The 25,012-nt window shown below is 63.4% G+C and overlaps 2 protein-coding genes and 2 long non-coding RNA genes across 6 annotated transcripts in view; 1 reads left to right on the top strand and 3 right to left on the bottom strand.

Annotated features, from left to right (window-relative positions):
* Positions 1–732: 732 nt before the first annotated feature.
* Positions 733–6,307, bottom strand: PEX10 (peroxisomal biogenesis factor 10). 3 transcript variants are annotated; one of them, XM_082404331.1, is made up of 7 exons: positions 6,044–6,307; positions 5,007–5,087; positions 4,206–4,612; positions 3,636–3,772; positions 2,763–2,938; positions 2,538–2,673; positions 733–1,682 (listed from the first exon to the last, which is right to left on the bottom strand). In XM_082404331.1, exons 1-7 carry the CDS (start codon positions 6,153–6,155, stop codon positions 1,541–1,543), a joined length of 1,191 nt encoding a protein of 396 aa, XP_082260457.1. In that variant the 5' UTR covers positions 6,156–6,307; the 3' UTR covers positions 733–1,540. The 3 variants fall into 3 exon arrangements, with proteins under 3 accessions (XP_082260457.1, XP_082260459.1, XP_082260458.1); XM_082404332.1 differs by lacking the exon at positions 733–1,682 and adding an exon at positions 1,689–1,783; XM_082404333.1 differs by lacking the exon at positions 3,636–3,772.
* A 2,382-nt stretch (positions 6,308–8,689) lies between these two features.
* LOC309626567 lies at positions 8,690–9,901 on the bottom strand. Its single transcript, XR_014243292.1, has 2 exons — positions 9,590–9,901; positions 8,690–9,350 (listed from the first exon to the last, which is right to left on the bottom strand). It is a non-coding gene; the product is annotated as an uncharacterized lncRNA (long non-coding RNA).
* Positions 9,902–15,889: 5,988 nt separating this feature from the next.
* On the bottom strand, positions 15,890–16,688 carry LOC309629640. Its single transcript, XR_014245163.1, has 2 exons — positions 16,579–16,688; positions 15,890–16,527 (listed from the first exon to the last, which is right to left on the bottom strand). It is a non-coding gene; the product is annotated as an uncharacterized lncRNA (long non-coding RNA).
* Positions 16,689–18,546: 1,858 nt separating this feature from the next.
* The window catches only part of PLCH2 (phospholipase C eta 2), a gene marked incomplete at its 5' end in the record, with an annotated part of 69,891 nt that continues 63,425 nt past the window's right edge, over positions 18,547–25,012 (top strand). Inside the window, 2 exons of the mRNA XM_082393795.1 lie at positions 18,547–18,707; positions 20,113–20,273. Coding sequence (XP_082249921.1) covers positions 18,547–18,707; positions 20,113–20,273 — 322 coding nt within the window. The remainder of the gene's footprint in view (positions 18,708–20,112; positions 20,274–25,012) is intronic.

Below are 25,012 nucleotides of genomic sequence, written 5' to 3'. Positions count from 1 at the left end.
TTGCCTGGCTTTTCTTTTGCCAGTTTTTGCATAGCTGAAATTGAGCTCCTCTTGCTTTTAAGAGGCCGTATGAAGACCATTTGTGTACCTGATCCTGAATTTTAACTTCATGTGTAAATGATGTCCAAATCGGTACTTTTATTACCACATTATGGCACCTGAGGTGTTCAAACTCTAGACTTTATTTTGTTTTTCATACTGTTTTCCTGGTAAATGCACAGGCCTGAAATACGGGAAGTTGCGGGCACTTGGTGAGTGTAAGTAAGGGGTTTTGGGAACCGTGGAGCCTCCCCTGGGGCTCCTGCCCGTCCAGAGCAGGGCCCACGGTCACGGCCTGCGTCTGGGGCTGACCTCTGCTCACCGAGGAGTCTCTGTTCCTGCATCGCCGCGCCCACAGAGTCACATGGAGGGAGAAGCAGCCTGCAGGGGCCCTGGGAGGGCCCCTTTTCCGTTCACCTCATGGTGCTAACACACCAGCACTTCTGTGGAATTGGTGTTGTAAGGATGCCTACGGCAAAGTCCTGTCTCTGCACAGCTTAGGTAGATCTAAAAACCTGAAAATAACAAAAAAGGTGGCAGGAAGTGTGATGGACACAGCAGTGAGCTGGTGTAGGCAAGCTGGCCCACCACCAGCTTTGGAGATGGGTGGCCTCAGTGGGTCAGGCTGACTGGGGCCCACCAGGCGCTCCAAGCAGGAGGAGACCGCTCGTGTTGAATGGCCAGGACGCACACTTCCGTTTTATTTATTTTTAAAATTTATTTATTTTTGGCTGCATTGGGTCTTTGTTGCTGAGCGCGGGCTTTCTCTAGTTGTGGTGAGCAGGGGTTACTCTTCGTTGCGGTGCGTGGGCTTCTCATTGCGGCGGCTTCTCTTGTTGTGGAGCACAGGCTCTAGGCGCGCGGGCTCTAGAGCGCAGGCTCAGTAGTTGTGGCACACGGGCTTAGTTGCTCCGCGGCATGTGGGATCTTCCCGGACCAGGGCTCGAACCCGTGTGCCCTGCATTGGCAGGTGGATTCTTAATCACTGCGCCACCAGGAAAGTCCTCCATTTTCTAAAACGGGAAACAAACTTGACATTTATTAGAAGGCACCTGCCAAATGCGTTAGGGGGCGATCACGGCTCCTTGCTTTCCGGGAAGGGCTGTGCCCCCTCGCCCCAAAAGCCAGCTCTGGTGACAAGGGTTAAGGTTTGTGGGTCGTTGGGGCTGGAAGACCGACCACGCCGGGAAGGCACGCTGCTGGTTCTCGGCGCCTGCTCAGTCCTGGCCCGTCTGGCCCCGCCCTCACTGTGTGCAGGGTGTTGGATAGAAATGACCGGTTTGGGGAAGGGAGGGAAGTTCTGTTTAAGTGCTGAGCTGTCTGGCTGGCAGCCCTGCAGGCCCTGCCCAACCTGCCCTGAAGCCATTTCACGGCCAGGTCCAGGTCCAGGTCCAGGTCCAGGTCCAGGTCCAGGTCCAGCGCCTGTCCTCCCCGGCGGCTGGCACGGTGTCTTATGTGACACAGAATAAAAGAGAGTTTCACGATTTCTGTGCAAGTAAAGTCAACTTGTCAACCTTGAGAATAAACTTCCTCCGGACATCAGGAAAGACTCCTGGGTTCCTCCCTCCGTCGGGTCAGCGGTAGTGCCGCAGGTAGACCAGCTTCTGGGGGAGGAACTTCTCCCTGCAGAGGGGACACTCCATCTGTGGGGGGGAGGAGGAAGGTCACGGGTTGTGACCCCTACAACCCCGGGGGTCCCTCCTCCACTGGCATCTCCAGTAAAACACGGATGTACACAACGTCTCTATTAAGACAGAAAAACATTTTTTTGAGATGATGCAGGCAGTCGGGGAGCAGAGCAGGGACGGTGACCAGCGAGGAGATGGCCAGGCCACGGGTGACTTGGGACAAGGGAGGGCGCCTGGCCGCGGAACGACCGTGGCTGCCCTGAGCGTCTCGGAGTTGCTGGGTGTGAGCTCACGGGCCCCCTGTCCCCACCCTCAGGGCCGGGTCCCTCCTGGCCCGGGAAGGTCAGCCCCTTGCCTGCCAGGCACGCGTGTGCCCCGGGGCCTCGCGGAGTGGCCTGGACCCCAAGGAGGAGGCTGCAGCCACCCACACCCCGCAGGCGCTGAAGAAGGCTCCTTGGGCAGCGTGTGGACGGGACATGCCAGTAACGAGGCGGGCTTGGCCTCAGGCCCCAAGGAGAGACGGGGCGGAGGTACATGGGGGCCCGGGACTGGCCCCTCCCTGAAGCCAGCGCAGGGCTAAGAGGTGGCAGAGCTCCCTGCTCTGGCCCCCTGGACCCCACACCCTGAGATCTCAAGGCTGAGCAGGCGGCTCTCGCTCCGAGGGTTCCCAGGTGGGTGGCCGGGGCCTGCCTTTTGGGAGCGGAGCCGCCACAGCGGGCTTCCGGCCACCGCAGCTCCCTGCCTCCAGCCCAGCCGGGGGCTTTTAAAAACAGGCCCCCCACCCCCACCCCGAACGAGCGCGGCTGTGGAGGCAGGCAGCGGGCCCAGTGCAGCGGGGGTGGCCCGGGGGCCTGTGCTCAGGACGCCCACCTTGGTGTCGGCCCAGTGGGTGATGCAGTCCCAGCAGAACAGGTGGCCGCAGGGCGTGGCCGTCGAGTACCTGCGCTCCTCCAGGCACAGGGTGCACAGCGAGGTTCTGGAAACTGCTCTCTCCTCTGCGTAGCTCCTGGCAGGAGAGGGGGGACGACGGGACAGAACTGAGCCTGAGTTCCGTGTGGCGCTGGGTAGCCCCTGCCCTGGCGCAGCCCTGCGCACCTGCGGTGGGACAGGCCACGCTGCGGCCTCCACTCCCTCTGGGCGCGCTGCCTCTGCCGGAAGCCGTAGAGCTGCAGGCCCGCGGCCAGTGCCACATGCAGCAGGGACACGAGCCCCAGCAACCTGTAGCTGGCACGGGCCCGAGGGTCCTCTGCGAGCGGGTGGCGGACACGGAGCTGTCAGGGAGCCGGGTTGGGAGGGGGGACAGTCACATGATCCGTTGGCACGAGGCACTGAGTGGCCCAGGGGCCAGGCCTCCCCTGTGGGACGAAGCCAAGGCCTGCCCTCTAGCTGCGGGATGGGGCCGGAGCGCCTGGCAGGCTCTGCGCTGGGCGGCAGCCGGGGGGGCGCAGCTGGACAGCTCAGGGCCTCACCCCCGGCGGGAGCCCAGCACTGAGCGAGGACGGCCACGAACCTCGAAGCCTGCAGTCACTAGGCTGCAGGCAAGGTGTCGCGGGGAGGGGGGACGACCAGGCCCCCAAGCCTCATAGAAAAAGAACTGGCAAAGAAGCCTGAGCAGGGGCGCCCAGTGGGATGGGGGGGGGCGCCAAGCATGGCACACCCGCTACTCAGCCCCATGGGAGGAAGAGAAGCTCCAGCTTCTAGCAAGGCACCCACCACCCGGGTGATGTTCTGCAGCTGGGACTCCCGGCCACGTCCCCCAAGGGAAAGCTGCTTGCCCCCCTCTTCTGTCTCCTTCCCCCCAGGGAACGGGGACAGTCAGGTCAGCCAGACTGGCCAGAGCTCGGAGCCCGAGAGGCAGGGCCCTGGGTGCCTGTGTAGGAAGAGCCCTGTGGCAGCCCCCAGTGCCCTGACTGGGTTGAGCCTGTGCTTCCAGGCTCCTCTGTGGCAGCAGCTTAGCAAACACCCTACCTGACAGGTAGAGCAAGTGCAGTGAGGACTGGGGCTGGGCTGAGGAGAGGGGGTGCACGTGCCCAGACAGCACTGCCAAGGGAGCCTGGAGACCTCCGGGGAGGCAGGGGGCCCGAGAGAAGGCCCTCCGGATGAACCTGGGAGCAAGGGCATCAGCTGAGACTCCGGAGGGTCGGAGTGCCTGCGGTGGGCGGAGCCCAGGGGAGGCTAGCGGGGATGCTGGCGGCAACAGGGTCGCTGTAGGGTCACCATCGGGATGTCCCTACACCTGACCCTCTGTCCAGGCGGCCTGGAAGGGTGGGCATGGGGCCCAGAAGCCGGGGCCCCAAGCCTGCGCTCAGGGTACAGAGTGGGGCGGCCACACGTGCTGGCGGCAGGAAGACAGACTTGCCCTACCTCAGGGTTTATGGAAACCAGACTTCCGCAGGTCTTTCAGCAAAACGGGACCTGACAAGACCCACGTTTCCAGTGGAGGATTTCAGCTCCGGCCCTGTGACTGTGCTTGGGGACAGAGGCCCCGAAGAGCAGTCCCCTGCAGAAGAGCGGGCCCAGGCGGCACCTGTGACTTACGTAGGTGATGCCTGTGAACCTCTTGGCCAGGTGGTAGAAGGCGCCATGGATGTAGAACCAGGCGACGTGGAGACGCTGGAGGCACCCGAGGCCCTGCCTGAGCACCAACACAGCCCGCAGGAGCGTCCCCTGCTGCTGTTCCGTCAGGGCGGCCGTGCACCGGCGCACCCAGCGCCTTGCCCCCGACTGGCCACGGGCACCGGGGGCCAGGCTGCCCCGCGAGGGCCAGGCGCCATCGCCATCGGCCTGCAGCTCGTGCTCCAGGTGGAGCAGGGCCTTGTCCAGCAGGTAGGGCAGGACGGTGTGCAGCGCCACCAGTACCCCACGGCGCAACCTCGAGGGCACTCGGCCCTGGGTCGGGTCCACCTGCACGATGCTGACGTACTCCTCCCCGAGGGTCTGGTAGCCTGTGGGGAGAGGGACCGGGGAGAGAGACAGGCAGGGACCTGCCAGCGACCTCCTTCTCTCTACCGGGTCCCTACGATCCTCACAGCCCAGGCCCTGTGACAGGGCTCAGCGCTGGGACCCCTCTCGGGCCACGGGTTCAGCCACGGAGAAACGGTCCCAGACAGACGTGACAGGTACTTCAGAGCTTCCAGAGGCCCCGGCCTGGGCTCAGGGCCTGGCCTCCCACCTAGGGAAAGGGCTCGGGGTCCCCTCCTTCCCTGAGGCTGCATGCGGCCCAGCTCCGGGGACACTGAGAAGCACCTCCAGAAGCTTCTCACTCTGCTGGCAGCCCCTCTCCTGTCCTCTGGGCTCGGCGTGTGTTGTGGGCCTTGAGTTCCTGCCAGGGGCTGCTACCTGCCAGTGTAGTGAGGCCAAAGTAGGCGACATCCGACACCAGCTCAATCTCTCTCCTCCACTCCAGCCACTTCTTCGCACCTGAGAGGAGGAACCACGTCATTTCTGAGGGGTTGGAGCGAGGGTGGTGCAGCGTAAGGATTAGGAACAAGCCTCCTTCCTGCTGCCAAGGCCCAGCCCCGTCACCCTTCCATGCGGCCGAGACTGTCCTAAACCACACTCTGCTCTCTCCCTGGCCTCCTGTGCTGTCCACTCTGCTCCATCTATACCTGCCTCGCCTGGCCCACTGAGTATCCTGAGAACTTACCAACCTGCAGCCACCTTCCCGTCCAGGACCCGCCTGGGCAACTGCTCTAGAGCCCAGAAGGGCCACAAGGACAGTGTAGTACAGTGACCAGGAGCTCAAGCCGAGACCACCCATCCAGCATCAAATCCCAGCTCCCACACTGCTGGTTGTGACCTCAGGAAGTTACAAGATCTCTCCGGAATCCCCACTTCCCTGTCTCTAAGGAGAGGACTAGCAGCAGCTCCCACTCAGAGATGTGTTGAGAATAAAATGAGTTAACGTTCTGAAGCACGGAGAGCAGTGTCTGGCACAGAGTAAGTGAATGTGTTAGTAAAACGAATACACGGGCCATTTGTTCTGATCGTTTCGGGTCCCTCTCCTGCTCAAAACCTGCCCATGGCTACCCGCCCGAGTCTACGGCCCAGCCTCGCTTCGGCTGTTCCGAAGAGGAGCCTGCTGTCGTCTGGAATCCACCCCACGCTCTTGCCCCTCCACTGGGCTCCGACGCCGCTGCTCCACGGGAGACTCCCCGTGTCCCCAGAGCCGTGGACTCTTCCACGCCTGGTGCCTGGCCCCCACCCCCGCCCCCGGCAGCAGGCGGCAAAGCCCGGGGCGCTCGCTCCTTCCTTCGGCTCAGGTCTTGGGGGGGCGAGCAGGGCCTGGCCGATCCTGCGGGGGGCTGACCGGAGGGCCTGAGGCTCGTCGGCCCGCTTCGCGCCCCAATGGCCTCCGCGGTCCCGCGGGGGCTCACCCGCGAGGCTGTGCAGGGCGCCGCCCGCCGCGCTCCGCAGCCCGCCGCGGTAGTAGTCGTCCTTCTGCGCCGCGCGGACTACCTCCGGGGGGCTGGCGGCCGCGGGGGCCATGGCCTAGGGTCGCGGGGCCGCGGGGACCGTGGAGACCGGGGAGATCGTATTGACCGGGGAGATTGTGGTGACCTGGGGCTGCGACGAAGCGGATAGCCACGCCCACGCGGCGGCATCTCAGGACGGCGCTGGGCTCGGAGTGCGGCGCAGACCTTGTGCGTCACAGACCTTGTGCGTCACGGCGCGCGCGCGTCCCGGGGCGGGGCCTGCGGCGGGGCGGGGCTGACGGGGGCCAGCGCGTGGTAGGGCCGTGGGTTCCGTGCGCGGTCGGTACGGGGCGAACGCGGCCCGGATGAGGAGCGGGCGCAGGGCGGGAGGGGGCGGGTGCGCGGGGTGGGGGGTTGAGCGGCGCAGGGTGGCGAGCGGCCGCGGGGACAGCCCCCAGGTACTGCGAGAGGCATCAGAGCTAGAGGGGGTGTGCCGACGCCCCGTGGGGAGGCACTTGCCCTCCCCCTGGGGCCGGAAGTAAGGAGGGCGCTCGTCTCCATCCCTGCAGTGCCCTCCGCGGGGCGCTGGCACCTCCTGTGTTCTCATCCCCGCGACCCCCACTGCGGGCCCAGGAAAGGTGCTCTGCGGCCTGGGGCGGGGCAGGGAGCTCTGATTCTTGAACCGCGGTGTTTTTACTGTAGGCTGCCCAGGCCCCACAAGTGCAGACCCCTGACCCCTCCCAGCTGCTCTCAGAGGAGGGACCGAAGAGGGCCTGGGGAACTTGGAAGGCCATGCACCAGAGGGGACAGAGCTAGGAGAGACCGGCGCCCAGGCACAGGCCACAGCTGGACTTGAGGAGGGGCCTGGGGGGAGGGCAGTGGGAGGAGGCAGTGGGGGTGCCCTGAGGGCTCTGGGTCTGGAGCAGGTCATGGCATCTGTGTCTGTGCCCCAGTGGAGGGGGTGCAGGGGTACCCCAGACAGACCAGAGGGCCCTGTCCTGTGGGCACTAAGGGGAGCTGTGGGCCCAGCAGGAGAGAAAGAAGGCAAGTGGGCTGAGGGGGTGGGGGAGCCACGGGGCCCCCCTGACTTCGGCCTGGAGGGCGTGGGTTGAGACAGGCTGCAGCTCTCGGCCTCACTTCTGCTCCCATATCTGGGTGTCAGCTGTGGGTATGTGCACAGGCTGGCACGGCTCAGCGACACAGAACCAGGCCTTGGGGACAGGCTCAGAGCTCGTTGGGCCTCCACCAGGGGCAGGCAGGCACCTTTTAGAGGGAAGGGGCAGGACCTGCATGGTCCCGCAGTGCCTCCTGCTACCGAAGCCCCCGTGTCCCTTTGGAGCGGTGCCCTTGTCTGTGTACCCAGTTTCCTAGTCACAGAGGCCACCTGTTGCTTTGGTTTGCAGCCAGGGGTGGGCCCTCGGGCGGGGGCCAGGTGGAGACACTGAGGCCTCACAAGTTTCTGGCCAACTAACAGGCTGGCCCCTGAGACCCCCTGGCCTATGGGCTTGCATAGATGGATGCAGTGTCCACCGGCACCAAGTCAGATCTGGAAGAGGTCTTGTCCCCTTCCTCAGGGTCACCGGCTGGCTCCTTAGGGAAGCCTGAGGGGTGGGGCCTGCCCAGGGCACCTCCTCCACTGGCTGGTCCCGGCTCCCTGCCCAGAACTGCATCTTCCCAGTCTTCTAACCAGCACAGCTGTACTGGGCAGGGCAAGGCCAGAAACAGTGTTACCAAGCGTCTGTCCTCGGGGATGTGCGGCCTGGGGTCCAGCTGGGTTCAGATCTCCCCAGTGTCCTCAGTTGCCGTGGGGCTGGTTGGTTGGGGTTGCCGCTGGCGCCCCAGGGCCCCTACTGTGACTTGAGTTTGGGGGTCAGAGCCCAGAATGGCCAGCAGATGGTGCCATGGGCCCATCTGCTCCACCACGTTAGCGGGTAGAATTATGGATTGGGGAGTGAGTTTCACCCCAAAGAGTGAATCTGGATCAGAACCAAAGGAGAACAGAGTGACGACTCGCCGGGTGCAGAGATGGCCGCACGACTAAGGAGGGGGACGAGTTGGTTTCAGAGGGAAGTCGGGTGGGAGGGACAGACAGAAGTCCCTGCCTCATCAAAAGCCAGCTCTCCGGGTCCCCTGGCAGCCAGGCGAGCCCGAGCCCTGTGCGCTGCCCGCTGTGTTCTCGGGTTCTGGGATTCCGGACGGGCTGGAGGGATGAGGGCTCTTGCTGGAGGCCTCACCGCGTGACTTCTGACCTGGCTCCTGGGACAGGAAGGGGAAGAGCCGTGTGGACTTCGGGGAAGCGGCCACCCGCGCCGGGCAGAGGTATCTGACCGGGGTCCAACCCCAGCGTGGGGCCCTGATGTCCACTGCTGTGTACAAACCGAGCGTGCTGAGCCAGGAACCCGCTGTGACCTCGGCTGTGTGACCTCATCCACTGGGACCTCTCACACGCACTGTCTGACCTCCGGGCCTCAGTTTTCTGGTCTCCGGAATGGAGATGCCGATACAACGAGCTGATGTTTATTAAGCGTGTCATCTGCGCGCATCGGCAGACGCAGGCTGCGTCTAAGCTCGTACTGCTCACCGCACAGCAGGCCAATAATAGATGAGTTGTTGGGACAAGGCATAATGACTTTATTCAGAAAGCCAGCAGACCGAGAAGATGGTGGGCTCGTGCTCCAAAGAGCCATTGTGCCTGAGTTAGGATTCAGGCTCCTTTTGTACTAAAAGGGGAGGGAATAAAGTCACGCATTTCCTGGTTCCGGTCAGACTCCGGAGGGGATGTGTGAATTTCTTCCTCCCTGCAGTTGTTCACACGTGGGCCTGGTCAGGATGTTTCCTGTGCGCTAAACAAAGGCATTTTAGCTGAATGCTCATAACCTGGGAAGCAGGGTTCCCAGAGATGGGCCACTATGTAGAATTTACACTTACAGGCAACATCCCTGTAGTGATTAACTTGTAGTAGAACACAAATGTTCCTCCCGATTACATCACCACCAAATTCATTCACTTCCTCCCATTGTCAGATCGCTCCCTCCTCCAGGACGTTCACTGAGCCCGGCTGGGGGTGGGGGTGGGGCGTGGCCCTGCTGCACCCCTCACTCTCCCAGCTCCCCCGCTCCTCTCCCAACCTCCCACAGCCCCACCCAGCAGACTGGTGGGCAAGCCAGCGGCCAGCTGGTCTGTATCCCTTTCCCGGGAGGCCGGCTTCGCCCGACGCGGGCTTCTTGCTTGGGTGGCTGCTGTGCCGTGGAGCCCGGCTCGGGAGCACCTGTCGGGAGAAAGGAGGAGGGGCAAGGTGGGTCAGCTCGAGACCCCTGATTCTAGCCAAGGCAGTCTCACTGTGTGACCCCTCCCGCCCAACCCCAGGGCTCAGGGTCATCCGAGGCCGGCCGGACAGCGGGCTGGGTGCACCCCTGCCCTGGGACTGTGGGGTGGGGTGCTCCCAGGCAGAGCCTTCGCTGGACCCCCTGTATCCCCATCCTATAAGGGGGAGCGGGTGTTTCTCACCGTCGGAGAATGGCAGAGGGGCCACTGAGGCTGAGATGCCCACCCGGTGGTGGGGGTGGAGAGACACGGGTTGCTGGGGACCAGCCTTGCTGCGGGCCTGCGTCCATGACTGGGCAGGCGCCTTCGGGGTGTGGAGCAGAGGTGGGCGCTGCTGCCCTTTGTGGGGCGTAGGGGTGGGCAGCTGCAGTTCCGGCCCCAGGCCTGGGCGGGTGGAGAGCCCGGGAAGCGCCCGCCGCCCCCCGCTGACCTTTGGGCACAGCACTCCCTCGGGACAAACCTGGAGAACAGGTTCCTCCAGCTGGCCGTGGTGGCCGCACTGGGAGGTCTGGGAACACACCTCACCCCAGCAGGCAGCCTCGGAGCTGGCCCCAGGGCGGGGCGCGTGGGGCGGGGGTGCAGTGGGCACAGGGTGGGCTCGGCCGCCTGCGGTGGGAGGGGCCGCGGGCATAGGTGGGCGGGCCCCAGAACCGAGCTGGGACTCCCACCAGCCCCTTGGGCAGAGGCCTCCCTCAGTGCAGGGGTGGGAAGGCCCTGCTGCGGGACCCAGAGCGGTGCCCTGGCAGGGGCTTGTAGGGTGGGGCAGGACAGGGGCTGCCTGGGGCTTGGGCTGGTCTGGGAAGTAATGTCAAGCAATTTCAGGGCACAGGGGCTGGCCAGGGACTCTGCTGGTGGCCAGGGCCGGTTGTCCCTGTGCTGGCCTGGGACAGGCAGGCACGATTCCTGGCCCAATGGTGTGCTGGGACTCCGGGGCCTTGGGCCACTGTCAGAGCTTCAAGGGAGCGGGACAGGAATCTGGAGCCTGAGGGGCCAAGGAGGGAAGGGGCACCATCCATGTGGCAGAGCTAAGAGTCAGAGCTCAGAGAGACCATGCCTGGTCCAAAGCAGGCGCAGGGTGAATCCCAGGTCTGTCTGGATGTCTGTCCCACATCTGGATCCCAATGGCTTTGCCTGATGCCAGGGTGGGTGGGGGTGGCGTGAGTGCAATCATCATCTGGGGCTGAGCTGGTTGGTAACTAAGACCTGGACCCTAAGGGCCCAAGGAAGAGGTGATCTGGGAGGACTTCCTGGAGGAAGAGGCTTTGCACTGGCAGGAGAGGGAGGGCTCCGCCCAGACCAGAGGCCATCCTCCCTGCCTCCCCTGGGGCTGGAGGGAGGGGGGAGAAGCCAGGACCCTGTGGGGTGGGGCACCCAGAAGACTGAGGATTTGTGGGCACCAGGCAAAGCCAGGGCGGCCTGCGAGAGGCCGCTGGCTGGGCAGGGGTGTTGACAGTGGCTGACGCAGGTCACCCACACGCTTGCCTCACTCCAGCCCAGGGAACGGCATCCACTCGTGTCTCCGCGTGTGGACGGGCACAGGGAGGTCAGGCCTGCTGTTGGGGCTCTTCGTGGAGGGGGCTGTGCTGGACGCTCCCTGGAGACGCCCTCCCCCCATGTCACTGTCCCCATGACAGCATCCTCCTAATGGGGGCGGCCACGGGGGCTGCCACCTCTGTGCTGGAGGTGTGACCTTGCGCAGGTCCTCACCTGCCAAATGGAGGATAGAGAGTCTTACATCCTGGGCTGGGGAGCCCCCGGGACCCACGCGTGTGCGGCGCGGGCGGCGCGGGGCCAGCCCGAGGCTCGCTGTGGCTCCTCTCACGGGCGGGCCCCGAGGGCTGAGCGGCTCGGGCTTTGCTGGGAGGTGGCATGGGGGCCACGGGTGGTAGGGCCTCAGAGGTTTGCAGGCATCTCAGCAGCAGCAGTGCTTGGTCTGTGGACTCGGGTGACGGTGACAAGAGTCCCCGAGGGCGTATCCCGTCTGTTCCCAGCGGGCGTGCGGCGGTGCTCAGGGTGTCTGTGTGGACCGAGCTCCGAGGCCAGAGCGAGTGGACAGGCCCCGGTGCGTGGCGGGCACTGTCCACGGCGCATGCTCGCCGGGAACCCGAGGCCACGGCCTGCCTTGCCAGCGCCCCGCCGGCCACGGCTGGAAGGAACCACTGTGCGCTGGTTTCCACCTCTGCATCCATGTGGTTCTGACTTTGGGTTTTGCGGGGGTTTGTCCTGATTCACAGAGACCGGTAGCTGCCAACGGCCAGTGCTTCTCACGGCCCCTCTGCAGCCTCGGGGTGTTTACTTTCAAAGTAGAAGAGCTGATGCTATTGAAGGCCCACGAGCTCCTCACTTCAGACGTGAGAGTCGTGAGATCGGGAAGCAACCAGGGCCTGGGGGCAGCAAGCGTGCGGCACGGGGGCTCCCCGAGGCAGAAGCGCAGGAGCCTGGCCCGGCATGGCCCAGCGTGGCCTGGCGTGGCCTGGAGCGTGGCCCAGCGTGGCCTGGGGCTTCTCCCACGAGGCGCTGTGTGGAGACAGTGGCTCCCGGTCTGTTGGAGGCCAGGGGTCAGGGTCCCCAGCAGGAGCCTCCGGATCCCCCGCCCACCCCCCACCCTGTCCCGAGGCCAGGGCTGAGTGGGGGCCCCAGGGCTTGTCTTTAGTTTTCTCCCCCGGGTGTGGCAGCTGTGGCCGGCACCCTCACTGGGTGCCGAGTGTGACCTCAGCGTCCCCTGTGCTCCCCCTTCATCCAAACACCAGTCCCCCTCCCCGCCCCCGCCACTGCTGCCCCTCCAGGCACAAAACTTCTCAGAGGGGATGCTCTCTCAGGGTCCCCCTCCACTCTCCCCCTCCACGGGATCTGCTCCTGTTGGGGGTCCCAGCAGCCCCCGTGCCAGGCCCCCCAGGCCGTGGTCCTTGCCCTCCTCCAGGAAGGGGTCTACAGCGGCCACCCCAGCTCGGGGCTGGTCTGGGGGTCTGTCCTCTCTGCCTGGCCTTGAGTTTCCCGCTGAATTTCAAGAGACAACAGACATCCGGGGGAAAACGGAGGGGCGAGCAGGTACCGGCCTCTGGACGAGAGCGGGGGACACGGCTGGAGGCCGGCAGAGGGAGGGGCTGATGCCCGCCCGGCAGCGGGGCGTGGGGGCCACAGCCGGCCTCCCCTGGGGGCGTGAGGACGGTGAGGGAGGACGGCGGAACGGGGTCGGGTGCCTGGCCGTGGAGATGGCAGAGCCGGGAGGAGCCCAGAAATGCTTCCCTCAGCTCCCTTGGGGGAGGGAGGGGGCTTCTGTCTGAGGAAGCTGCACTGGGACTGGGGACTCCCAGCCAGCCCTGGGCCCCAGGGACCAGACGGGCCCTTCTGGCTGCAGGGCCTTTGCACTTGCTGCCCCTTCTGCCTGAGGCGCCCCCTCCCGCAGATGGCTCCCCTCTGAACCCCTTCGGACCCTCCCCGACACTGGACCTTTGTGGCGAGCGAGACCCTCCTCCCTGCCAGCCTGGGTACTACTGTGGGGTGAGGGTGGGTGCAGGGCCCCCCCAGCCGCCCCTGGGGCTCTGGTCAGGAGCTCTGCGTCCTTGGGTTAAGGACGCAGGGACGCAGGGACATGCCCTGTGCCTCCCTTCTCCCGGCCCCCTACCCCAAGCCTTGACTTACCTCTTCCACTCAATAGACACCACCCCGCCCAAAGACTCAGGATTCCATTCGGGGCCGCAGGGAGCTGGCGTCTGATGGAGGTGGTCCAGGCAGGACCTCTGCTATCCCTTTTGGGGCCCTTCCTCTGGCCCCGGGGGGCCGTTTGACCCATTTAGCACCCTCCCCCACTGTGACGTGGAGACTGAACTCGCCACACTTTGCAGATTCTCGCGGAGCATGGAGGTTGGCAGTGACGCTCTCGTGGAGAGGGTGGGGCTCAGGCAGGACAGAGGGGCTGGAGCTGCCGAGAGGATGGGGGGTGCTCCCAGGGCCCATCTCTGTTCATGGGGTGGACCCCAGTGATTGCAGCCTGGCTCCTGTGGGGTGTGCTCCTGGCGCAGGGGTGGGGAAAGCGCCCCCAAGGGCAGGGGTCCCAGAGCGTGAAGACATGGAAGGGTCTGTGCCCACCTGCCAGGCTGGGCTCCTCCAGACCTGGCTGGTGGACGTGGCGCCTGCCATCTCCTGTTGGGGAAGGGCTCTCTGTGCACCTGCTTTAAGGGCCAGGAAGCCAAAGGTCAGGGAGAGTTTCTTCGCTATGCAGAGGCAGGCTTCAAACCAAGTTCCGACCTGGAGACGCCCACTTCCACAGCAATCTCTTCTGCAGGCCTCGGGCACAGAGGGCTCTGGGGACCACTCCTCTTCACATCCCGGCCCTGCTCTTGGCTGACTGGTGCATGGTTGATTGATTGCGTTCACCCCAGCCAGCCCCTTCTTGGGGTGCACTCTGATGGGTGTTCCGTGTGCACCTTTTGTTTTAGTTATTTTTCAGAATGCATACTGTGTTTTGTTGCACTTACCTTAAAAGTATTTTTAATACAATTTTAAAGGTTGTACTCCATTTACAGTTATTACAAAATATTGACTGTATTCCCCGTGTTGTGCAGTACATTCTTATAGTCAATCTTACCCCCGATAGTTTGTACCTCCCAATCCCCCATCCCCATATTACCCCTCCCCCCACTGGTAACCGCTAGTTTGTTCTCTATATCTGTGTGTCTGCTTCTTTTTTCTTTTTTTTTTTTTAAAGGTGTAGGCTTATTTATTTATTTAGTTTTGGCTGTGTTGGGTCTTCGTTTCTGTGCGAGGGCTTTCTCTAGTTGCGGCGAGCAGGGGCCACTCTTCATCGCGGTGCGTGGGCCTCTCACTATCGCGGCCTCTCTTGTTGCGGAGCACAGGCTCCAGACGTGCAGGCTCAGTAGTTGTGGCGCACGGGCTTCATTGCTCCGTGACATGTGGGATCTTCCCAGACCAGGGCTCGAACCTGTGTCCCCCTGCATTGGCAGGCAGACTCTCCACCACTGTGCCACCAGGGAAGCCCCCTTCTTTTTTCTTATATTCACTAGTTTGTTGTATTTTTTTAGATTCCACATATAAGTGATATCACAGAGTATTTGTCTTTCTCTCTCTGACTTACTTCACTTAGTATGATAATCTCTAGGTCCATCCATGTTGCTGCAAATGGCATTATTTCATTCTTTGTTATGGCTGAGTAATATTCCATGTGTATATGTACCACATCTTTTTTATCCATTCATCTGTTATGGACATGATGGACACTCAGGTTGCTTCCACATTTTGTGTTGCAATTATTTTTGATCCATATCAATGTTAGCGGTGCAAAGGTTTTGGTCTCCGGACCCCTTTCCACTCTGAACAATTGTTGGGGACCCCGAAGAGCTTTGTGTCCAGTGGAGAGAGAGCTGGCGAGAGCCGACTGTGAGATATCCAGTAATTCTGTGAGCTGGTTGTTAAACACAGCCATTATTAAAATCAAATTACGTAAACCATATAAGTTATGTAAAAGCACAAGCAATCAACACTCAAAACTTAGCACTTCCTAATTATTCACATCTTACTATTATCCATGTTCTTGTCTAGATAGGGTTTGTGTCTGTTCCATCTGAGGACTGGAAATCCCAGGGGATGGAATGTCGCCCATTTCTTCCCAACTCCGCGCTCAGTAATCTCACGGTCATAGCCTGAAATTGGCTGCGGTGGGTGTGCTTACACCATGGGCATCAGCAAACACCATCCTCAGGGCTTTCCTCCCCCGAGAGCTGGTTGGTCAATCTTGCCCAGCACACCCCTGGTTATGATCACCTGACAGTTACCACAATAGAACGTAAAAGTGATCATTAAAAAAAACAGTTATGGATGAGACCTTACTAAAAATAACAATCAACTAATTACACGTTAATATAAATAACATTTTATGAAAATAACTGGTTTTTTCCAAACAAAAAATTCAGTGAGAAGAGGGACATTTTTTTACATTGTTGCAAATCTCTGTCGTGTTTGGGTAGAGAACACAGCATTCCATCTGTCCCAGTGCGTTGTGGTGAAGACTATGGGGACGTCTGCCGACTCAGGTATCGGTGGATATTCTCGGATGCTCCGCCAAAACGGAACCAATGAGAGCTTCTTTAAGGGAGCTGAGATGTGAAAGTTGCATCCCTGTCAACGGCCGTCAGGGGCTCTGTTACACTAACACCCATTGGTCTGGTTTTCGCTTGGAAAGGATCTTCACTTGTGAGTGATTTTGGATTATCCTGTCTTGGTCGTCTGGGAAATATTGGTTTGCTGAGTTCGGTGGATTTTCCAAATGTTGACACGTTTCATTAGAGCACATTAACACCACCACTCTCATGAGAAACAGCCTTCACTGTTTGGAAGCTGTCAAACTCACAGTGGTGGAGTCAAGTTCTTCCAAATGCTGATGTTCACTTAAGCTGTGGCTTTGATTGTTGGCGACAGATCCCGTCATTTTATTTATTTTCTTTTGAAGTGGCGTGCTTACTTCACTTGTTTTTTTTTTTTGGTTTTTTGGCCCCGAGGCATGTGGGGTCTTAGCTCCCCGACCAGGGATCGAACCTGCACTCCCTGCATTGGAAGGCAGAGTCTTAACCACTGGACCATGAGGGAAGTCCCCACTTCACTTGTTTTTGAGGAAACTTCTGCCAGATATCTGCACACCCATACGGCATAGCCAGTTTGCCAGCTGTTCTTTCGGGTAAAAAACAGTGTCTGTGGGCTGTGTCCGCGACCAGTTCGGGGGCGGCAGCTTTGTGTGTACTCGGGAGCCCTTCCCCGTGGTCTCGAACAGAATACTAGAAAGATGCGAACCCAGAGGTGAGGTTTAATCAAATTTGTCATTCTTACTGCTCTGTCGAGGACGGGCTCAGGGACACGGCGTTTTCTTTGTTTAATCCTGAGCGCGCAGTGATGCAGGAGGCGATGCGGCTGTGGTCCCGCAGCCTTGATCTGTGCGGAGTGTTACCCACTGTTGTGCAAACGTCAGCACGGGGAAGGAGAGCGGAATCATGAAAATAGTTCAGACCTCATGGGCCCCCAAAGGTTCTGGGGACCCCTGGGGTTCCGTGGGCCACACTTCGGGAAGCAGGGCTCTGTGGTGTGGTCTTGGTCGTCTGCCCCCTTCTGACCTCTGCCCCCTTCTGACCTCTGCCCCCTTCTGACCTCTGCCCCCTTCTGACCTCTGCTTTCTTCACTCAGCACTGTGCTCTCAAGACGCATCTCTCTCCCGCGAGACACTCTTTCTTCCTCCTTCTAATGCCGTGTTGTTCCAAGTGTGTGTCCCCCACCCTGGGGCCTCCAGCTCCCCGACCTGGCAGGGCTGCCCTGGATATCCGCCCACCCCCCACCCCCAATCCCTTGGGGCCTGGAGGGGCTCTTTCTCCGGAGCAGAGCGGCTGGGTCCCAGGCTGCACACGCGTGCCCTGGCTGAGTGATCCCTGCTCTTACCCAGGACTTGCCCTCAACTAAAGCCCTTCCCTCCTGCCCCCGGGCAAGGGTCCTGCTCCATGAAGCCCCTGGACGCAGACGTGTGGCTGCATCACCCAGTCACTCCCGCCCGGCCTCGCGGTCAGGGCTGCTGCCACGTGCGGCCTGGCGGGCCCTGGGTGACAGCCTCTGCGCTGGGCTCTGGCTGGCTTGACCCACTCGAGGGGGGAGGCCGGGCTTGTCGGGGTCCAGCCTCCATTCTCGGCGTCCTCATCCGCTAGGTCCAGGGTGGGGCACAGGGGAGGCTCCGGCAGCAGGTGGCGCCTGGTAGAGGGTCCAGCTCCAGACTCTCGGCCACAGGGGAGCCCTGACCTGTCGCCCCATCATCAGGGCTCCTCCACCTTGGACCCCACTCCCAGCCTGGAGGCTGTGCTGGGGTGGCAGGGATGCGGGAATAAGCAGGCTCTGTGTGGGAGGGGGCTTCGGGGGAGGCTTTGGGCCGTGAGGGTCCCACCTGGGGAGGAGACTCCGCAGGCAGCTTTGGGGGAGTGGGGAGGGGGATGGGCAAGGCTGGGTTGGGGGCCCTGGGCAGCACATGGGCCATCCTTTTGATTCCCTGATACCGTGCCGTGTCAGCCCTTGGGGGCCTCGGGCCAGGTGTCCAGCCCGGGGTGGACACCAGGGGGGACCTGGGCAGAGGGTCTAGAAAGGCTGGATGTTCGGGGCCAGGCCCAGTGCAGCCACACCAGCTGGGCTGGGGTTGGTGAGTTGGGATTCTTCTCATGCCAGAGCTGCCAGTGGAGGATGTGGCGGCCCCACCTCCTGGGCGCTGGCACAGAAGGCGGGGGGCGAGAGGGAGAGGGTGGCCGGAGGGGGGCTCACGGTGGCCCCTGTGGCGCTCTCACTGCGAGCCCGCTGCTCTGTGGAGCATGGTGCGGGGGCACCGTGGGGTTGGGCGGGGTTGGGATGGAAGCAGTAGCCAGTGTCCAGGCCGGGAGGCCGGGCCTGAGGGACACCTAGGCCCCCGCAGAGGGCGACGGCATGGTGGGTGGGCACTGTGGACTCACCAGGATGGCAGCCACTCCATCCCGGGGCCTCGAGGCTGGGCACTGGCCACTCTATGGAGGCGGATCTGCCCGTCTGGGTGTGGGCATCGCCCCCTGGGCGCTTGGGCTCGGCCGGGCCACCCTCCGGCCTATCCGGGCCTGTGCCGAGGGTCCTGATTAAACGGCCGGCTTCTGAGGGTCAGGAGTCCAGTAAACCTTTCGGCCCTGTCCCCCCCGACCCGGCCTGGCTCTGAATGATGTCACCGTGACTGCTCACCCGTGGGCAGTAGCCAGTTCCCAGGCCTGGCGCTGGCAGCTGGGCCGGGGTCTGAGCAGAGGCTGGAGGCCTGAGAGGGGCGGTGCCCCTCCTTAGCCCGGGGGTCAGCCTGTGAGAGCGGGAGGGGCCGAGCTGGGGACGGCGGTCGGCTCCTCTGACCCTCAGCCCCTCCCCGCGGGGGCCAGCGTGGCTGGAAGCGAGGAGCGCCATCAGGGGCCCTGGCGTGGCTCGGGGGGCAGGGCTCACGGGCGCCTGTGCTGCCGGGACCTCAGCTCGCCAACCGCTGACCTCACGGCCCTCCGTGGCCTCGCCTCAGCTCCTGGTGGGTGCTGTTGCCTAATTAGGCTCGACTGTGCCAGCCCAGCCCGAGCCCCACGCCCGGCCCCGCTCTGGCAGACATGTCCGGGCACGGCTCCTGGGCTCCCGCCGCGGCAGGAAGCGTGGGGCCTGCTCGGAACCCTGGCAGTAGCCGGCTCAGCGGCCAGAGCTGGCGCCGGCCTCTTGGGCTGTGTGGCCAAGGGGCCGTGGTGGTCCAGCCGCCTCGGGGGAGCCACCGCAGGTGAGCCGGGGGCCCGGGCGGCGGCGAGGGGGCGCCCAGGAGGGGAGGTGGGCCTCTGGAGGGCTGTGTGGGCCCGGTGGGGCTTGGTGGGCGAGCGGGGGATACGGTGGGACGTGCAGGACCCCAGGGAACTCCTGGGGGAGCAGGGAGGGGGATGGGCAAGCCTGGGGGGCAGCCGATCCGGGTCTGCTGCTGATCTGGGGGGCTGGGCCAGGTGGAGGCTTGGGGGCTGAAGCCTGCCAGGGTGAAGGAAGGGCAGACCGCCACGGGGCCCTCCTCCCCGGGTGGCTGGAGAAGGGCCACGAGGTAGGGCGGCTCTGAGGGGCCCTTGGGAGGGGTGCTGCCCCCCGCCCCCGCTGTTTTTCCCACCTGGGCAGAGCGTGGCTCCGGGTGTCTCGGGGCCCGGGTGTCCCGATGTCCATCCGAGGGCCAGGCCTCAGAAGCTCCGTCCTGGGCACGTCAGAAGTGCAACCGAGCCCAGCGGCCAAGGCCTCCCATGCTGGCCTCTGTGGTCTCTCTGTGGCCCCCGGGAGGAGGCTCACAGGAGGCAGTGGCACAGAGGAAGTCTCTGGAAGGAGCTGGCCTGCGGGAGCGAGGAGGCGGTTGGCTGGGGAGGAGCTGGAAAGGTGCAGCAGGGGGGCCTGAGCAGAGGCCAGGGTGGGACTGAGCCTCTGTGGAGGCCACGCGGAGGCCAGGCGGGCCCTGGGCCCACGGCGGGGTGGTGGGAGCCCAGCCAGACAGCCCCGGGGCCGATGGCTGCCTGGGAGGCCAGCGTTGGCCTCCACCCACCGCCCAGACCGAGTGGTAGCTGGAAGGGCCTGAGACTGCGGACCTGGGGGTGACAGTGCAGTGGGACCTGAGGGCTGGAGAAAGGGCTGAGGGGCCCACCTGTGCCTTGGGCTCCTCCTGTGGTCCGTGGGGCCCCAGCGCGGCCCAGGCCTGGCCAGTGCATCCAGCACCGTCCCAACGGAGGGGGGCTGGCCGCTCTCTGTAAAATGACTCCTGTGTTGCCTTTGAAATTTATCAAGCTATGGAACAAGTCCCAGCACAGAGAAACAATCAGCACTTTGGTGATGCAGCCATTGATAAGGTCCCCTGCCCTCTGGCTGCACCCGCTCCTCCCCCAGAGCCTCAGTGTCCCGGGTGGGGTCGCCTCCTGCCAGACTCCCCGCCAGGCTGCCCTGCGCCCCCCCTGGAAGGGCTGCTCGTGGGGGGCGGTGGGGGGGGTGGAGCAGGGCTGCAGTACGCCGCCTCCTGCACCCCCGCCCAGCGCTCACCCGGACGCCGGACAGGCCTCTCTCACCAGCCCCGCTGCCCCTGCCTCTCCAGGAGGGATGAGCGGCAGAGGACGCTGGGGCCCTCGGGGCAGAGGGGCCTCAGAGCAGCCTCTCCCTGCCTCCCTCAGATGGCCGGCCCCAGCCGGTAATCCAGGCCAGTCCCACCTCTCACCTGCCGCCGCACTGCCGAGAGCCCTCGGTCCCTCCGCGATGGTGCCCTCGCCCGAGGACCCAGGCCCCGATCTGGAGAGCAGACGGCCTTTCCTGAGCACGAACATTCTGCCTGTGGGTGAGTGAGGCTTCCGGGTAGACGGCGATGCCGTTCTGGGCTCAGTTCCCCAGCGGGCGTGACGTCCTGGTCCCACCTGGGGTACAGGAGGCCCCGCCTGCTCCTCCAGGACTGGGGGGCTGCTGCGGCCTGCCAGGAGTGGGACATCTCCTGGCACAAGGGAAGAGGCACAAGCAGACTTATTGGGAAGGCAGCTTGGGGGCTGCCAGCTCCCCCTGCGGCTCCGCCCGGCCTGGTCAGACCCGTGCGAGCCCTGTGCTGGCTCGGGGGCCTCAGCCGGTCTCTTGGCTGCGTGTGGCGCCTCCAGGCCTCAGTGTCCTGTGGCCTGTTGGCCGGGACACTTGTGGACTCTGGAAGTGGGTTGTGTGGGTCGAGGATCCCCCTCTCTCTCTCTCTCTCTCTGTGTCAACTTTAAAAGCCATGGGACTATAGTATCCAGACTGGAAAGCGCACAGACCTCGGGGGCGCAGCTGGGTGAGGTCACACGCTCCGCCCTCCAGACTGGGGAGGGGGACGTCCCGCCTGCCCTGGGGCTGCGCCCCTGCCCCCAGCAACCCCCGGCTCACCGTGCTTCTCACGTCCAACACCCAACATTTGTTTGCTGCATCTCGACTCCCAACTTTTGGAATCACACAGGTGCGCGGGTGGACCTGGCCAGGTGCGAGAGCCCCTGCCTGAGGGGAGGGTGGGTGCCTGGTGGTGCCCTGGTCCTCCCCGGGCAGCCCAGGCTCCACGTCCAGCCAGACAGACCATGCCCACACCGCGTGGCAGACTTACATACCAGGCTGGGCCTGGGCCTGCGGGAGGTGGGGGGCTTATCCCCTCCCCGCTCAGGGCACCTGGCTGCTTTCTGCCCTGAGAGTCTAGCGTGTTGGGCTGAGTTGGAGTTGAGGCCGCCGCAGTGTGTGCCTATACCCCCTACTGGCCCTGGGTAGACTGAGCTGAAAAGCAGGGCCCCGAGCCCAGGCAGGGGCTGTGCGCCTCAGAGGGCTGGAGAAAGGGCTGAGGGGCCCACCTGTGCCTTGGGCTCCTCCTGTGGTCCGTGGGGCCCCAGCGTGGCCCAGGGCTGGCCAGTGCATCCAGCACCGTCCCAACGGAGGGGGGCTGGCCGCTCTCTGTAAAATGACTCCTGGGTTGCCTTTGAAATTTATCAAGCTATGGACCAACTGCCTGGGGACGGCTGGTCTTGAAATTTATCAAGCTAAGGACCAGGCTGCCTGGGGACGGTTGGTCTCCTTGCAGTCCGGGCTCCTCAGGAGCTGCAGGACGAGGGGGGAGCTCGGCGCACCTGGGAGAGGGGATGGGCTGAGCCGGGGGGGGCAGCCCAACACATTGGTGGGTGCAGGCCTGTCTCTGGCATCTCAGCAGTGTTTCCTTCTCAGGTGTGTGGTTGGGCCGGGTGCCTGGGGACGGTCAGAAGGGCTCTGGGATCTCGTCCACCTGGAGTGGGAGACCCCAGGGGGTGCGAATTTCTGGCTGGTTTGCTGGGCCCTCTGCTGAGCGGCAGGTCCACCTCTGGCTGGGGGGCGGGGCGGGCAGGGGGTTCCTCGTGGCCCCTCCTTGGCGGACACAGCTGCTCGTGGGACCCTGACTCAGCTCTCCTGGGACGGTCCCGGGTGAGGGTCTGCGTGGCGCCCAGCCAGCACCAGGCTTGTGGGCGTGATGACAGGTCTGCACCTCAGTGGGGTGTGCGTGTGCATATGTGCGTGTGCATGTGTGTCTGTGTGTGTGTGCGCACGTGCTCACGCACAGGAGGCCTGCTCTTCCTGGGCGGCCGAGGCCCCAGGAATGCGCGGTGATGGCGAGAGCGTGTGCGCGCCTGTGGGCATTCGTGCTCCCTGCCCCCGTGGGCCCCAGCCGGCCGGGACTTGTTCCCCCCACATTCCCCAGATGCGCCGGGACAGGACAGGTCTCTTCCGCCTGAGGGGGCGTGTCTGCTCAGAGGCGCACAGTCCCCTGCCTGGGCTCCGGGCCCTGCTTTTCAGCTCAGTCTGGAATGGACGCCAGAGGAAGGGGTAGTTGGAACGGGGGAGCGGAGGGGAGGGGAGGCTACCGGGCCGCTCCTCCGGGGGGCGGGACGGACGGAGCCTGTAGTTCTGGGCGTGCGGAGGGGCTATGATGTCGAGGAGAGGGGGCTCCACCCTCAAACTACCGACCCCTCCCCTGCTCCCCTCCCCCTCCCCGAGCTCCCTGTCCCCCCCATGCCCGGCTTGCTGATGCTGACGTCAGGCTAGGTCCTCCGCTGGGTGCGGGGCGGAGGGCAGGGCTGGGGGGGATGCCTGATCTGGCCCTGGAGGTCCTTCCAGAAGGCTCCTGAGGCAGCCCCTGTGAGCAAGGGAGGCTTCCCAGCCACGAGGGCAGGGGAGGCCCTTGGGCCGGTGTGTGCTGGAGGCTGCCTGGGGACGGTTGGTCTCCTTGCGGTCAGGAGGCACCTCCTTGCGTTGGACTGAAGCACGTCCGGGCTCCTCTGCGCCACAGTGCCTGCCCTGGCTGAAGCCAGCTCTGTCCCCAAGCGGCAGACAGGCGGGGGGTGGGGGGCCGCGGGTCAGAGCGGTGCCCGAGAGGCGTGGGCCTGGGGGCCGCTCTGGAGCCCTGGCTACTTGGGCTCTGGGGCCGGGTGCAGGTGGCGCCAGTGACGTTACTCGGGGCCACTTGCGTCCACGGTGCCCACGATGGGGGCAAGCCCTGCTCCAGCCCAGGCAGTGAGTGTGGCTGGTGTTCCCGTGGCACTGTGGCTCTCGTCTCGGCCTTGGGCCCTTGGCGCAGAGCAGAGCCCGTGCACTCCGGAGAGGAGCCTGGTGGGTGGACAGTGTGGGGACCAGGCCCACGGCTGGGGCAGTGGGACGGCCACACCCCCACTGCGCTGTCTTCTCACCCTGTTCTCCTGCGTCCCTGGTAACGGGGTTCATTTAGAGCTACTTAATCTCATTCAACAGGCCGAAGGATGGGAGAATGCAAATGAGCTGCCCAGAGGCTATGGATCTGGGGGTGACGTGGGAGGCACGCGGGGCCTGGGTCTGGCCCCTCACCACACTGGGTCTTACAGCGCTGGGGGCTGGACCGTGTGTCTGAGTCTGAGTCCTTATTGGCCTGGGGCTGGAGGGGCTGGGCGGCTGTAGCCTCTGGGCCATGAGGCTAGGGGAGGGGACTCGCGTAAGTCTACACGGCAGGGGTGCAAGCTCTGGGGGCTTCACAGTGTGTTCGGATCCGCTGCTGTCCCTGGGACTTCGCGCCGGCTCTATGTTGGCCTCGCCTGTATTTCTTTCTTCCTGGCTGTGGAAGCAGGACTTGCTCCGAGGAGATGCTTTGGAAAGTACAGAATACACGACCTTCCTTGAGCCCTTGTGTGCATGGGTTTCTAACTGCTCCAGGTTACCAGCTGCGTCTCTCTGTCCCCCCCAACCAACCCCTCCCGACAAGCCCGGCCCTGGGGGCTTAGACCCGCTCGGCTCCCTTCTAACCTTGGCGTCTTCTTCTGGAGCCTGCTTTTTAATGGCCTCCTCACTCTGGTGGGTGCGGCCCCTCGGGCATTGCCGAGCATCCAGGAACCTCATGAGCGCTGGCTGTTATGAATAATGTGGCGGAGAAGACGCGTGCTCGCGTCTTGGTCTGTGCCTCTGGCTGTCTCCTTGGAAGCACGGCGGCCTTGGCATTGGATGTTCACCAAGCTCTTTGAAGCTCCCGCCTTCAGCTTCCTGGGCAGCCTCGGTGTCTGGTGCACTCGAGCCGGCCTCCCCCGCTGCTTTTCCAGAATTAGCCCCACCTGCTGAGGGGTCAGAGGCCTTTCCGGAAGAGGCAGGACTCACCTTCAGGGTGATCTGCGCCTGGGAAAAGCGATCACGGCTTCCTGGACAATAGTGGCTTTGGGCTCCTTCATTCTCTGGACACCCCTGGGGGCCTCTGGGCAGGGACGCGCTCCCCTTGCGCAGAGGGTCCTAATCCTCACGAATACAGAATGCAGCCTGGTTCAGAAAAGCAAAACCAAACCCTGCCTCTGAGTAGATAAAGTACAAGTTAGTAAGTCCAAGTACTATGAGTGCATCTGCTTCCCTCGGGTGCTCTCTCGTGGCCTATTAACTCTCAGTTTATGCACAGTTCTAACAGGCAGCCCAAAGGGTCAGCTGGCCAATTTGACTCTCCAGTCTTGGAGAGTGTGGCGAGGGTCTTTCTTCCAGGAGACACCCCACCCAAGCAAGCAGAGAGGCACTTGACTGCGGGGTTTCCTAGCCAAGGGGACGGGGGACAGAACCTTTCTGGTCCTGGCCCCTCTCTGGGATCCAGCGGGCCCCTCTCCCTGGTGCCACATGCACTGATATTCCTTGTCATCATGAATCCTGGGCAGGTTGCGCGGATGAAGCCATGAGTTGTTTTTGTCCTCGGGCATCTACCCTGGGCCTGGGCGCACAGGGATGCCCGAGGCTCCACACGCAGGGGTGGCATGGGGGGTTCCCCCATGCCCAGAGCTTGCTGCACAGGGGAGATTTCTTCTGAGAAGTGCGGGGCTTGCAGCTCCTAACTATCCGGCATGCGTTGGAACTGGGCTGGGCCCTGGGACAGAGACCTGGCTTTGATGGCAGACGGGCAGGAGGGCCCCAGACCATCCTGCCAGTCTGCAGGGGAGCAGGCAGCCCAGGGCAGTCTGGGAAAGGGGGACGGACCGCTGGGCTCCACATCAGGGTGTAGGGAAGGGGCTGCTGCAGTTAGAAGCAGGGGATGGAGCTGGGGGCTGGTCCTCAGGA

Source organism: Balaenoptera borealis, assembly GCF_965194805.1.
Source record: "Balaenoptera borealis genome assembly, chromosome: 1".
NCBI classification, from domain to species: Eukaryota; Metazoa; Chordata; class Mammalia; order Artiodactyla; family Balaenopteridae; genus Balaenoptera; species Balaenoptera borealis.
The sequence above is the reverse complement of the archived record's forward strand: the minus strand, read 5'-3'. Positions and strand labels throughout refer to the sequence as shown.